Here is a 16,300-nt window from a genome sequence, read left to right on the forward strand (position 1 = left end):
CCTAGTCCAGGGGTCATCAGCTGGACCATGGTCTGGATGTGGATCCAGCAAAATATTTCAACAGACTAATTCAAGTACTTGAGGAAACGCAGTAGAAGAAGCAATGCAGACTGGCTGGATTTCAGCAACTCAAGTTTTCTAACCATGAGCCATTCTGTAAAAGATCATCCGTTGTTTTTTATTCCATCACACGTGTTTATGTAAATTATTTAACTGAAGTCTGATCGGATCAGGAACTAGTTACAGGGCTAGAGACAATGGCTCAAAAAGAGGAGAGTTCTCACACATAAAATATATATATATATATATATATAAATATATATTTACCCCCTTTGGTCTGATTAGTGAACTGATGACATGACTCATTTAATCAATCAATTTACTGCAATCGTTGACTCTGAATCATTGACTATGTTTACATGCATATCAGATTCCATTTAAGGTCTATATTTGGGCTGCAGCCATATTCCGAATACGATGTTTATATGTGTACAGGCATCGGAATATTCCAGTTTACGTGGTTGTTATAAGTATGCCTGAGCTGCCATTTCTAAATACCTAGCCTACAGCTAAGTATCTAAATATGAGCATATATCCATGAGCATGAGCATAGATTCCAGGGATGGGAATCGGAATTATGGGAATCGGAATATTGTCTTAATGTGAATCGGGTAATCGGATTGCGGGTGTTTACATGTCTCGGTACTAATCAAATTCGGATTAATATCAGAATATTGATGTGCATGTAAACGTAACCAGTGATAATTTCGAGTTTCGAGTCTAAGTACCATAGAAATGGTTCTGGACCTCAATTCCACATGGACGTTCTCGCTGTGGTTGCTGGGACTACGGTTGCTGCGATGTCCTTGGGACTGCAATTACCACATGCAGTTTTACACTCAGGTCTCCTTTAGTGAACAGTGGACTAGTTCAACAAACAGACTTCATATAAAACCATAACGAACTTTCTTTTACTCTCACACTATCCGTCGTTACCCAGATGAGGACGGGTTCCCTTCTGAGTCTGGTTCCTCTCAAGGTTTCCTCCTCGTATCATCTCAGGGAGTTTTTCCTCACCACCGTCACCACCGGCTCACTCAATAGGGATAAATCCACACACTTACAATCTCTATCCTGTGTTTATATGTTTCTGTAAAGCTGCTTTGAGACAATGTCCATTGTTAAAAGCGCTATACAAATAAAATAAAACTGAAAAATTTTAAATATCTGTGTGCAAACAAACATCTGAATCAACTCAATCTGGCTAAAGTTCTTCATTTTGTTAAGAGATATACAAATATCAGGCCCAGATATACCATAGCAAGTGTTTAAAGCTGTTACCATAGACATGAATTTGACTTTATGCCTTCTCATGGCACAGTATCAGTTTTAAACTCCTTATTGAAGATTTTGCAGTGAGTATTATATTTACACCAAAAGACCGAGACATCTTTCTGTTCAAGAAAGAAAACTGGCACGAGCGAACAAACAACTGCAGACTAGCCTATTTTCTGGCATCTAAGAGATGCTTTCCTGCATTTCCTTGTTGTTTTTGTTTGTTTGTTTTTTAGCATACTAGCTGCTTATTGTTTTTTTTTTTTTTTGGGGGGGGGGGTTGCAAAAAAAAAAAGAAATATATCTTGGAGGGGGGAAAAAAAAGAGTATTTGTGGCACACTTAACAGTAGGATTACATGTGCAGGTTTAATATACATAGCTGTTTATCTACAATGAAATATTTTAGCAAGTACAAAATACTTGCTTGAAGTAATTAGGTTTAGGAAATAGCATAAAGCAAGATATTGTTTGAAAATTGAAACAGCACTAAGGAAAGAAAAGCTCTCGTCTCTGAAAGCTAAATCGCCTCCTGTCTCTGCTCAAAAATGGCACATAGCTTTGTTTCGGTACTGAAAAAAAAAAAAATCATTGCTTCCCCTGAGCCCATCTTTCAACAAAGCAACACTGAATTTAATGAATGAGGTGTGGTGCCAAAGTGTGTGCCGAGGCCCTGCGCTACTCCACATCAGAAGGACAGACTCCACAGAAAAAACACAGAGTGCAGCTCGATGAAAGCCCACACTCCACTAACACACCCTGCGAGAGGATGTCATCACTAATAGAGACTCAGCTAAATGCATTTCCAAAATACTGTGCTGCTCTCCTTCCTGCTTTAGTGGAAAATAAGGTTAGCAGCTGAAAACAACAGCAACAACAACACCTCTGCTAACTGAACATTTGGAACGTTATTTCTAATATATTTCCTCGTAAACATAGCAAAACGGAGTTACTGTTACCACCCTGAAGTTTATTTCCTATAATAGCACAGTATTGTATTCCTCTTATACCAAAGATGACATTTTTTATCCTTTTATAGCTACATTTAAAGATGTGGAACAAGTTAGTACCTGTTGTCATTTACGTCATTCCCTCAACGCAGCTTGTTACATTAGCAAGAAACCGTAAAGCGTAAACTCGTCCAATCATGAAGACTTTCCCAAATCAGTGTTACAGAACTGACACTGGAGGCTCCTTCCATAATTGTTAAACAAACACTGCCTCACAGAAAACTTCATATCAACGATGATATGTTTCAATTCATTAACTAACAGCATGTTACTGCGAATGAGCTATTACTATAGAAATTAGTTTAAGGTCCTGGGTTCTATGTGGCATTTGCTAATAATCTGCATATTGGACTTGATCATTTCATGTCACTGAGTGTTTTTTGTTTTTTTGTGACATCACAAACCAAGCCTCTGATTTAAATGGAAAAATATAGAACATTTGCGATATTGTAGAAAAGCAAATTCCTGATGAGTTACCCATACAGTATGTACGAATACGTATAGCGTTCTCTACAATAAATATAAACTAGTCTTTCAAAGAACCAATGCCACATGGAAAACATCTTGCCACATGTTTGAACTATTCAGAAGTGATGCTTTTACATCCCAACGGCGCATGGTTAATATTCTGGGCTCGGCTAAGCCGTGTTATCTGGGTCATAAAAGCCATCCAGTACCCTGCTGCCACTAAAGCTGATTTATACCGGCTCCTGCCCCTGATATGCATATCGTTAAGCATCATAATTATTCCCCTTGACGAGTCGACGTATCCGGTCGCCTCTGGGTCATGTGACTGCATTTATGAGAATGTGGTCAATCACGCCGGTTTGGGAGTGAGCTCACTGGAGACGTTACAAAGCTCATAAAGCACAGTGGCTGATAAAATATACTTAAATGAAGCCGACCACATTCATGGCCGGCTTCAATTCAGTTCCACAGAGAACCTTCATGAATTTTCTCAGAAGACAAAACAAATATCCTGTTAATATATAGAATAACAATAATCTACCACGGTGAAAACATAGCATAGTACGATATAGTAGAATTATAGTATAGTGTAATATACCAGAACTAAAGTACACCAGACTAAAGACATAATATATTACAATGTATTAGAATGATAATGTATCATAGTCAAACCATTATATAGTACAATGTAGCAGAACTATAGTGTTCCATAGTAAAGCAATAGTATAGTACAGTATAGTAGAACCAAACTGGATCATAGCAGAATTGTGTACTATAGTAAAACCATGATGTAGGTGCACCCAGGTGCCGGTTCAGTCTCTTGTCATTTCGAGACTGGACTACTGCATCTCACTCCTGGCAGGTCTGCCTCCGCTTGAAATGGGGAAAAGTTCGCAGAAATAACAAACAAACAAAAAAACAAAATAGAAAACACTACATTATACTATAGTTATGGAACTATAATGTACCGTAGTAAAACCTGCATTGTGCAATATAGTAGTATTTTAATGTACCATAGTAAAACCACAGTATAGTACAATAGAGTACCAACAAAACCCACATAGCATACTATAGTATAGCCATAGTATGTCAGGATAAATGTATGTATGTAGGTAAACATTAGACTACCATAAAGGTATAATATACCCTGGTAAATCATACTGTACTATAGCAAAAACATAGTATTCTTTAGTAAACAATAAGGAATAGCTCTACTCTGGGTTCCCCAGAGGAACAATTAGAACCTTTTTAACCAAGTGTATAGTTTATCCATACACACTTTTACTCCCTTTTTCCCAGCAGAAGAATGTTTCCAACACCTCTGTTAGAAAAAAAAGTACTTGTGATGTCTTTCTCCGTCTGTCAGGAGAGCTGGGAGTGAGGCAGCCTGGTGTAGAGATAAAGGGAAATAGTTGTGTTTGCAGAGTAACACAGTGGCAGGGAGATGCAGTAGATTAGGTCGAGGCCTTCACCTTCTATTCCCGTAAATATATCAGCACAGAGAGTTGTCAAAGCCAGCAAAGCTACCGCTCCATCTCGTCTCAGAGAAAAGTACATCTCATAGCTCTACAGTAGCAAGCCTATCTCCAGCTCGAGTTCCCAATTTCTCTGCCTTTTTGCTCTCCGTTCATATAGCGCTCCCTCTTTCTTTTACAGTTCCTAACCTTCTCTCTCTCTCTCTTAACTTTACCCAATCCTTCATTCTGTTTCTCAGTTTTTCATAAATCTGATCTCGCGAGGTGGTCCCTGAAATCAAATACCTCACCCATAAGGGTAACAGTCCGGAAAATTGCATACACCAAGGGCCGGAAAAAGAGCATGAAGTGTGTCAGGCATTTTGACAAAACATATACTACTATATACTCCAGTCTTAATGTAACGCCATGGTGTTTTTTTTTTTTTTTTAAACTTCCTCGTTTCTGTGATCAGAGAAGAAGAGACTCTTTGTTTCCAGTCTCATACCCTCGTCATACCCTTCACGTGTCCGCTATGACAGACGGCTCATAAAACCTTTTCGATGTGTTGTAAAAATGGAAATGACTCTTTCTGGATGGAACGGGGAAAATAGGTGAACGTGAGACTTGTTCCAATTTATTATTTTTTTTCTGGGTGGCAATATACACGCGATGCAGTTCCAGTTCCTCTCAGTCTTCCTTTCTTTCTGTTCATTTCCCTCTCTCTCTCGCTCTCTCGCTCTCTCTCTCTCATTTTCATTACTTTACTGTTTATTCTGTCTTCCCAATTTCCCTTTTTTTTTTCTTTTTTTAAAAAAATGGACTTTTCTTATCTCTTTAATTAATCCGAATTCCTGAACAACTTCCTGACCAAACGCAATTTAAATTGAACGCACTCATTTTCACAAAGGAATGAGGTGTGCCTTCCTTTCCTCCAAACACATGCAAATATGGTAAAGTATTAATTTACCAAATAATCTCTTGAGAAATATGTATGGATTCAAACAAGGGTGGTGTTGTTGGATTTCATTCAATATCAAATAAATATAAGAAAGTGCACAATCTCTAACCCATATCCCTAACCCTAACCGCAACCTTTGTAACCTTTCATATGATTTAAGTTGTGTGAATTGTTACAAGTGAAAAAAAACAAAAAAAACAACCCATTTGTATTTAAAATGATATCACTAAATGCTATGTGTGAATAAATATGCATAAACATTTGCGAATCCCTTACTGGAAAATATTGCCAATGCAACCATAAAGCGATAAGGTTCAATGTGTCGCTTTTTAGATTAGAGATAATTGGCAAGCTGTTATTTCCGTTGTTTTATCTCTGACCCGCGTGTGGGTTTGAGCTGAAATTTGATCTGCGGTTGGATAAGGGCGCTGTGATCTCCCTCACAGGATCTGATGCATAATGGACTTTTTTTTTCTGCCTGAATCTGAAGGTCAGTTGGATTTTTCTTTTTGTCCCAATTCATGCAAGAGTCCAGCATGGGGATTTGCACCGAATTAAACTGCTTGAAATGGGGCAAAGAAAGATCGCTGAGATAAAAAAAAAAAAAACAAACAAAAACAAATTAAACAGCTATGCCTCTGGTAGAGTAAGACTGTGAGCTGCATTTATCATTTTCCACTTTTATAACAAGATGCGCATGTACACTTGAATATGATTTTACAAACGCAAAACCACAGAGTACCATAAAAAATATATCACAATACCCATAACACTATCCACACTCGTCCATAGTATAGTAGAGTTCCGTGGTATAGTATAACCATGATGTATAGTAAAAGTAAAATGACAGTATACTACACTCTGATCATACTGTACCAGAGTAACACCGCAGTGTTCCATTGCACACCATTGAAGACTATTAAAAAATACTATAGTATAACTACTGTATAGTGTTCTGTAGTAAACCACAGAGTTGCATAGTATAGTTTAGTATAATCATGGCGTACCATAGTAAAATCACAGTATACTAAAGCATGATCACACTGTACCACAGTAAAAGCATAATATTATGTAGTAAATCATAAAATATCATTAAAAATATATATAGTATACCACAGGATAAGCAGTGTTCTACAGTATAGTACTGTATAACCACAGAGTTCCATGGTATAGTATATTATAACCATGATGTACCATAGTAAAATCACAGTATACTACACTATGATCATATTGTACCAGAGTACTACCATAGTGTTCCACTGTAAACCAGAGTGGTATATTTAAAAATAGTATAGTTTAGTATAACCATAGAGTCACGTAGTATATGGCATAGTGTATTATAACCATGATGTACCATGGCAAAATCACTGTGCATACTACACTATGATAATACTGTACCAGAGCACTACTATAATATTCTGTAGTTAACCACAGAGTTGTATTGTATAGTATAGTATAGTGTAGAATAGTATAGTATAGTATAGTATAGTATAGTATAGTATAGAATAGCATAATCACGGTGTAAGTAAAACATAATATTCTGTAGTTAACCACAGAGTTGTATAGTACAGTATAGTATCATATAGTATAGTATAGTATAGTATAATCACGGTGTAAGTAAAACATAATATTCTGTAGTTAACCACAGAGTTGTATAGTATAGTATAGTATAGTATAGTATAATCACGGTGTAAGTAAAACATAATATTCTGTAGTTAACCACAGAGTTGTATTGTATAGTATAGTATAGTATAGTATAATCACGGTGTAAGTAAAACATAATATTCTGTAGTTAACCACAGAGTTGTATAGTATAGTATAGTATAGTATAGTATAGTATAATCACGGTGTAAGTAAAACATAATATTCTGTAGTTAACCACAGAGTTGTATTGTATAGTATGGTATAGCTATTGGTTAACTATGTAAACAATATACAGGTTTATGAAATTTGCAAATCATTGCATTCTGTTTTTATTTACATTTTACACCATGTCCCATTTTTTTTGGAATTGGGGTTGTATTTAATTATCTTATACTATGGGGAACATACTGTGATTTTTTTTTTGGCACTCTACGGTTTAGGTGCGCAAAATAATATTCAAGTGGCTATGCTAAAAAAAATGGTTATATACTGCTGTGCAAGCATTAGGGGTTTACTTCTGTCCTGAAAATATTTCTGCACCATGGCATCATGGAGGATGGACGGAGAACCTCACCTGTTACAGAGCTGTCCAAGTTGTCCATGCTGGATCCTGGTGTGTTTTCAATGCACCGGTGCGGCGGTGGTGACATCTTGTAACCTTCATCTTCCTCCTCCTCCTCCTCCTCCTCATCATCATCCTCGTCTTCGTCAGCGAGATCTGTTTCAATGTCGGACATGAGGGTGCTGGACATGTAGCCCACGGGAGGAGCAGGGGCTTGAGGAGGATACGGGCCTCCCTGCATGTGCCTGTGGAAAATTAAACCCATCAGCAAACACACACACACACACACACACACACACACACACACACATCAAGCCAAGCCCAGACATTTCCATATTTGAGTGGGGGCTCAGACAGGATGTCAGCCAGAGACAAAAGGTGTCAAGAGACGCAGCGAGATGAATGGGGAAACATGTAGAGGAGGAGGTATCTGTCACGGCAAATTTGCGATTCCTGGAACACTCCACGTCAAGCTTCAGATGAATTGGGACAATTCGACTAATTCAACGCTGCTACATTTTGCATGCTAACACAATGACCCCACTAATTGCAGCTGAGGAGGACACAATACCAAACTTCACAGGCATGCTAACACCGTGGCTGTCACCTCCTAAACAGCCAGGTCTGCTGACAGGCCCAGTGTGTGCGTGTTAGTGTGTACGTGAGTGTCAATGTGACCATCTTTGATGCGGCTATGCCTGGATTTGAATATAATAATGGGCTCTTCTCTGTTGTCAAAGATTTACTTGAAGCAACATAGTCATTACTCAAGTAACATGACATTTCCTTCTTGACAAGTGGAGCCTATTCCCCGTGAGGAAGTGCAGAAATGAATATGTGCCAGTTTTCATGACTGAGGGACAGGATGAAGCATGTGGCTCATTTGCTTTGCATGAAAGCCATAAAAAAGGAATAGTTTATACGCCCGCACTGACATGCACCAGTGAACGATTTTAAATAGGGTTTTAGCATTAATTCCAGGCCTTTGATTTTTTTTCCCTCCAGGTCTAAAGAAAAAGTTTGGAAAATTAGCCACAGGATTGTGATTAATTGGTTTTGCCAGGAAGTTAAATGCCGTGGCCATGTGGCTGAGAGCAGTCTATATTTATATATATATCGAAAGAACTTTTTTGGGGGGTATAAATTACAGTCTGGACCTTTGTATTGAGCTCATATTTCATTTCCATGCACAAATATTGTACACGGAGGAATAGAAAAATGAGAGAAATTAAAGATGGAAAGGAAAAAGGAAAGAAACAAAAGAAGCAAAGAAATAAAGGAGTGAAATGAAATAAGGGGGGAAAAATGAAAGATGAAAAAAGAAGGAGAAACAGAAGAAGTAAGTGAAGGAAAGAAAAGAAAGAAGGAAATAAGTGGACAAACAATAGAAACAAAGGAAGGAAAGAAATGGAAGAAGAAAAAAGTAGGAAAGAATTGAAAAAATAATGAAATGACAAAATAAAGGAATTAAATGAAAAAGCGAAGAACGATGGAAAGAAACAACTAAAGAAGGATAAAATCAAAAACTTACAGATAGAAAAAAAATGGAAAAAAAATAAATGTAGGACAGAAAGACAAATAAAAACAAAAGAACGAAAGAAATGGAAGAAGGAAAAAAGTAGGGAAGAATTTTTTACAAAAAGAATGAAATAACAAAATAAAGGAAATAAATGAAAAAAAGAAAGAATGATGGAAAGAAAAAAGTAAAGGATGGCAAAAACAAAAACATACACAAGAAAAAAAGGAGGAAAGAAATGAAAAAATTGCAGAATCAAAAGCAGGAAAGAAAAAGAAGAAAAAGAAAGAAAGAAAAAAGAAAGAAAGAAAGAAAGAAGAAACATAAGAGAAAAAATGAAAGAAAGGAAAGGATGAATATAAAGATGAAAATAGTTGTTTTATAATTTTTTTTCTGTAAATACTTCAGACTGAAATAATACCATATAAAATTCCCATATATGAATAATTTTCTGTAAAATCAACAGTTTTCAAACGTAAGAAGGGAAAAAACCCGACACATCCCATGATGGTCCTGACTCCTCACCATGTTTGCTTGGCCATGTCCAGCTGGTACTGCCGCGCGAGCTCGTCCAGATGTCCGTGCAGCATGGGCTGCATCTCGTCTCGAGGGGACGGAGTCAGCGTCGCCGTGGACTGCTTCCCGAAGGACATGGCTGCCGGAGACGACGCCACACCGCGGACGGGTGGAGTTGGCACACGCTCCTCCTCTTCCTCCAGCTCATCCTCCAGTCCCTGGTGTAGGTACGTCTGCATGGGCAGAGGGTGTCCCCAACCATCACTGTCATAGCTACGGCACAGAAAAAGACACACACGCAGGGACAGAGACTGAGTGAAAGAGTGATGTTAAAAAGAAAGAAAATAAACAGTCCCAACATCCATCAAGACCCATGAAGAATGGTTTAACGTTAGCCCTATTTGGACGGGATTAGTTTTATTAATTAACAGACATATATCCGGAAACACAGTGCAACTTGCTATATTTTATGTCCTGTGAGCAGGGTTGCCATTATTATTATTATTATTATTATTATTATTATTATTATTATTATTATTCCCTTGGGATCAATCACTTTCTTTCTTTTTTTCTTTCTTTCGTTCATCAATACATCCATCCATCCATCCATCTTTTTGACTTGCTGAAACCTGGCAACCCCTCCCACGAGCTTCAGTAAGAGGTGTTTATTTATTTATTTATTTATTTATTTTTATTTTGGCTCCTCAAGTCGCACTAAAAAGGCTGATATTTTCATATTGCAAACGAGTTCACGCCATTTAGTTATTTTTCAACCTCCCAGCAGAACGAGTGCGTCCTGCCTTTCCTAACACTCAGCTCCTACATGCTGCACTAATACACACCATAAAGCCAATGCTCATTAAAAGAATTTGTCAGTGCACAGCCCAGAGGACATAACAGTTTTAATCCGAAGCCGTTAAAGACACGACTGAGATTTACAGTGCAGAAGAGTCCTCATTTGCCAGATAGCCTATTAAGCTAGATGACTCTCCGAGATGGAAATTAATGGGGTTGAAAGGCAAGCACACCTCTCGAGCAAGAGACTTAAGTGGTAAAACCACCCTGATGTTTCTGAGCGCCGCTCCGACAACCGCTTCTCTTAACGCGACAGGACGGAATCGTGACACGAGATGAGTTTCCGTTCAAACGTTACCGAATTTTAAAAACGAATCTCAGAAGAAAAAAAAAAGCCTGATCTTGACCTTGACATTTACACCATTTGGCAGACGCCCTTATCCAGAGCGACTTACATATATCTCATGTATACAACTGAGCAGTTGATGAGTAAGGGCCTTGCTCAAGGGCCCAACAGAGGCAGCTTGGGGGTGCTGAGATTTGAACTCATGACCTTCTGGTCAGTAGTCCAATGTCTTAACCACTGAGCACTTAACCACGGGCATACAACTGAGCGAGAAAAGACTACAATACCCAAAGTGCATGGCTGTTATAACTCTACATTATACATAGCTGTTCTAACGGACTTGCAGGGGTGCCAATAATTGTGAGATGCGAGTTTATTGGTGAGTTCTCCCCCACCCCAGAATAAATGTACTCCAATTGCAGTTCATGTGAGATTAAGTGAATTAACAACATATTCCTGTAACCGTTTTTAACACATTTTGACCAAGTTTGCCAATAATTCTGGAGATGGCTATATATATATATATATATATATATATATGTTAATAAAGATAAAAGAGGAGGTTTTTCGTTCAGTCCTACCCTCCTCCTTCATGGTGCTCGGTGGTGTAGTGCTCCAGCTCCGTGCCTGGTAGAGGATGGATAGGAGGAGGTGGTAACGGGACGTTTGCCCAGTTGGAGCTGTTGGTCTTCGTGGGTTTGGCTCCTACTTTGGTCTTTTTCTTCTTCCCTCCTTTTCCACCTTAAAAAAAAAAAACAAAAAAACAAAACAAAATGGAAGAATAAAACACGATCAGACAATCTGCATGTGCTTGTGCTCTGTCAGAGCTTCACACACTTCTCCAATTCCCAGGGCTAATTCAAATTTCACCCTCTCGTGACACCTGGGAGACCCCCATCCCCTTTTAGTTTATCTCACTCAGAGTTTATCTGCACTTCAAGGCACCGGCGTTCTGTCACAACAGCACTCCTGAGGCTCGGGCATGAAAAAGAGGCTTCAGAGCGACTGATTGAACTCAGAGGTTTATAAAGAATAGACAGGCGGAGAGAGACAAAGAGACAAATGGCTGCACAGCGTCCTGTCCTCCTTTCCTCTGTCGATACCTCCCATGAAAGGAGGATGAAATATGTCTGCCTTCTGCACATCAGCTCGGGCTGGAGCTTTAATGGAAGTCTGTGGCAGTTTATTTCATTTCTGCTGCCTTCCGAACATGACACGAGCAAGCAGAAAGAAAAGAACAGACAACAGAGCGCAACAAAGAGAATGACAAAAACTCCATCTTTCACCACTTGTACACTTGTACATGGCGTATAAAAGGAATAAAACGCTCTGTGCCATACTGTTACGGAAGTCAGTTATTTGCCTTTATTTATTAAAGAAATGATTAACTGGACAAGCTCTTCTCCACACCTTCTCAGCTGAACTGTTTTCGATGAGCGCTAGTGCCGCTAGCTCTTTTGCCATGTTTTGCTACAGCAACGACAAATCGTCACGCAACAACGCGTCACGACGTCGTTAAAATAACGTGTGCATGCTCACGTGTCATTTCGACACAGCTGTACGTTCATGGTACCGTCACACACACGACAGACCGAACGCGAACGTGAAACATCAAGGCAGAAAGATCAGAACTGAGAAATACCGTTTGTAATGTGAACGTCTGGACGTCTGGCCTCGGATCTTCAGAGGTGGCAGGATCGATTAGGCGAAATGATGAACGCGCTACACGTGACCACTTAACTCTGCGTGTTTCTCCGCTAGTCGAGCGTAAAATAGCTTTCCCTGACGTAGGCAAATCCAAAAGCAGCACATGCACCGAGCTGGAATCTGTCATCTTCTGCCTTTTCGTCTTGCGAGAGATCTATATTTGCTCTCGGTGGATGAAAATGTTTGCTTTCGGGCGGTGCTGAACGCTGCGGTTTGCACCCGGACATTTCATATTACGCCAGAACGCTGGCTATAAATTAACTCCTGAAAAAAAAATTAAAAAAAAACCCCAAAAACTTCTTTTGCTTTTGATTTCTTTCCAAAAACTTTAGACGTTTCTGTTAGTCATTCCATGATGACGTGCAGCTTGTACATTGTTATTCATTAACTGCACTTTCTTGCGGTATTATTTTGGCACGTTGATACTTTACTTAAATATTACTGAAATCGAAAACTCCTAATTTCCAACATTTCCAAGGATAAACATTACTTTCCCCGTCTTATATTTTTATTTAGACCTTCAAAGTACTCGTTACAAATCTCTTCTTGTCTCATCTGGCCATGCTATACATCGATCGATCGGGCTCTAGTACAATTTCTTTATGTTTCAGTTTAAAGAATCCAATCAAGTTCCTCAATGTAGACAAAACGATCAATAATTATGACAATTCGTCATCTGCGGTGACTTTCTCATGCTACACGATGTAGCTAGCGCGCTATAGCTATGCGTGTGCATTTGAATATGGATAAGCCACAGTGCTGATCTTGAGGATGAGCGTCTTGGCTCTACCTCAGTAAAATGTTTCAATATGCTTGAGTTAGCAAATACTTGTCTTTACCTCACTGAAAGGCATAAACTCTATCTAATGGCATGTTGAGGTAAGTTTCACTAACTTGCTAACATTAACTGGTGATATTTGACTAAGTTAGCATGGTTTCTTTGCTAATACCAGGTCAGGCTAGCATCCATTCCAGTAGCTATAATGTCAATTGCTAGGTAGCGAGTACAATTCTAGCTAATGGCTAACGCCGATTAAGAAAATTAATTTCTCACATTTTAATTTATTTATTCATTTTCATATGATATATTTACATGTGATTCATTTACATGTGATTCATTTTCATGTGATTCATATTCATGTGATTCATTTACATGTGATTCATTTTCATGTGATTCATATTCGTGTGATTCGTATTCGTGCGATTAATATTCATGTGATTCATTTACATGTGATTCATTTACATGTGATTCGTTTTCATGTGATTCATTTACTGATTTGCTTCTCTTTAAATCCAGTTTTAGACTGTGATATTACAAAGGTCTTTCCAGATTATTACTTGCCACACTCTATGAGATAACCCCAATAAAACTGCCTGAATTCTATAATATAATTTGTTCACCATGTTAGGTTTAAATCCTCTAAAAACAGATTCGCAATTGACTAACATTACTCCGTTAAATGGTCACATCCTTCAAAGCATTGGCATGTTTTGTTTACTCTCACAATCCCCCAAACACACACACACACACACACCCAAAGTCTCCATTAAAAAAATGAGAAATAAGAAGATAAATTTCTGATCAGATATAATATTTACTTTTACTCTTGAATACTTGAGTATGTTTAAATAGATAGATACAGTACTTTTTGACTTTCACGCAACAGCAATGCGAAAAAAATGACTTCTTAGCAAGTAAAAATACCTCAAATGGTCAAAATGATCTCATTTATTTTCTTTATTTCTTAATTATTTTTTTAAATACAATTTTGATGTTCTCGTTCCAAGCTTTAAAATGTCTCGTTCTACGTACATGCAGATAATTCTGCTTCTTTCTAGAAAAAAAAAATGCTTAAAACTATCAAGACTGTCCGTGAATAAAGAATAAGAAACAAGATCTATTTGACTATATTCAAGATATTTTCACTTGCTAACATTTTTGTAGATTCTACAAAATGTACTTCTATTTGTGCACCCCTGACCAACACACCCATATGTTCTTGTTGGACGTCCCATTCCAGATTTATTCCCCCTTTGCTGTTATAATAAGCTCCACTCTCCACTTTTCCACTAGGTTTTGGGGCGTGGCTGTGTGGATTTGTGTTCATTCAGCTACGAGAGCGTTAGTGAGGTTGAGATCAGGCGCTGATGTCGGGATGTGAAGGAGACTCCAGTTCCAGTTCATCCCAAAGGTGTTCAGTGGGGTCGAGGTCAGGGATCTGTGCAGGACACGCGAGTTCTCCGACCTTCTTCCAACCTTAACACACGTATCTTCATGGAGCTCGCTTTGTGCACAGGAGCATCGTCATGCTGGAACAGGTTTGGGTTTCTCAGTTCCAGTGAAGGGAAATTATAATCCTACAGCACACAAAGACGTTCTAAACAATTGTGGGCTTCAAACCTTGTGGTAACAGTTTGGAGAAGAACCTCATACTGTATGGGCAGGATGGTCAGGTGTCTACAAACTTGTGGCCATATAGCGTAAGATTTTGTCTTTTGCTTAAGTACAGTTCCTCTGTACTTTTCCCATCCCTGGAGAGAAGAACAGAAAGAGATAAAAACCGGAGCAGGTAAAAGCAGATTTGTCATGTGGTGTGGCGATGTTTGTGCTGCGCTCTATTAGAGAGCGACACTGTCCGAGAGTTCCTCGTTGACAGAGCGCTATTGTTCCACAGGCGTTCAGGGTTGAGTCGGAGGTGTCAAACGAAGATGAATAAAGCATTCTAGTAATAAAAAAAATAGCAACAGGCCGGAGGCGCTAGTGGCCGCGGCGGAAGAGGAGTGGGGGAAGTAATTGAGTTTCCTAATCGTTCCTCTGGGCGACACTTTGGCTCCGGCCAATAAATGGAGAGAGGGCGTGATCGCTCAATCACTGCCTCACTTCCTCTTTCCACATCTCTCTCTCTCTCTCTCTCTCTCTCTCTCTCACTCTCTCTCTCTCTCTCTCTGACTGGAGAACATCAATATTGCAAGCAGCACACTGCTGAGGAGCTTGGCCCGGTTCTGAAATTACAGTCGATGTTGGCAGGAAGCGAATTATCCGAGAAGCCTTTCGATGCCAAACACCAGGCCGCGACTCAAAGGGCCGTGTTTGGAAACGAAGAACAGATCTTTAGTTTGGCGTGAGTGCGAAGTTGAGTTGAATCGAGATGGAGGCACTCAGGAGCGACGTGTCAAAACACGAGAGCGCCGTGAAAGACTTCATTTGCGAGTCGGAAGCGTTTTTAACTGAGAATTTCATGCATTTCAACAAGGAAGCACTCTATAAGAGCAGAACAAGACACATCCATCCGCTCTATTCAGCAGTTCTGACATCTGAGTGTTCACCTCTCCTTTTATTTCCCTGGCTTTCTTTCTCCCTCGCCGCTTTCTCTCCTGTTTCTTTCAACAATCCGTGACTCACGCTTTCGAATCCGTGGCCTACTTACTGAGTTTCCTTTCCGTCTTTAGAAAAAAAAAAAAAGAAACAGTACATTTGTTGTGTACGATTGCTTACTTGATTTGTTTAGCTAAAATAAGGACAAAATAAAGTAGTTGATATTCTAACCTTTTTCTTTCTGCGCTCCGTTCTCGGTTCCAGGTAATAACCGTGGCAGAAACGCAGAAATACTAGATAATTACTTGAGGTAAAAATATGTTTTAAACGTTCAGACAAGCAAATTTATCCTCATTTGCATGTCGGATTAAAAAGTTTGAACGATTCAGGTTACGGTCAGGGTTGGAGTTAGCGTTTGCGTCCAATCGTGTATCCAATCACGTATATTTCCAAAACATTCTGTGACTTTAGTCAAAAGTGGTAACGTGACACACCGGTACAAAAAAAAAACGTCATCGCTTTAACTTTGCGAGTTTTATTTACAGTTATGAACTAATCTTTACAGGTTAAGCATTAAAAAGTACTTCGGTGACATCTTAGCAAGAGGAAATGGCTTGAATATAGGCAAATTTATCGAGTATTTCCAAATAGAACATTATTAAACCTATTTCT

General features: G+C 38.9%; 1 protein-coding gene across 1 annotated transcript in view; it reads right to left on the reverse strand.

The window, feature by feature from the left end:
• The window catches only part of robo2 (roundabout, axon guidance receptor, homolog 2 (Drosophila)), a 58,239-nt gene that overhangs the window by 6,239 nt on the left and 35,700 nt on the right, over positions 1–16,300 (reverse strand). The window contains exons 12-14 of the mRNA XM_053647107.1: positions 11,187–11,346; positions 9,474–9,737; positions 7,445–7,677 (exon numbers count right to left, since the gene is read on the reverse strand). Coding sequence (XP_053503082.1) covers positions 7,445–7,677; positions 9,474–9,737; positions 11,187–11,346 — 657 coding nt within the window. The remainder of the gene's footprint in view (positions 1–7,444; positions 7,678–9,473; positions 9,738–11,186; positions 11,347–16,300) is intronic.

Source organism: Ictalurus furcatus, chromosome 17 (assembly GCF_023375685.1).
Source record: "Ictalurus furcatus strain D&B chromosome 17, Billie_1.0, whole genome shotgun sequence".
Lineage (NCBI taxonomy): Eukaryota > Metazoa > Chordata > Actinopteri > Siluriformes > Ictaluridae > Ictalurus > Ictalurus furcatus.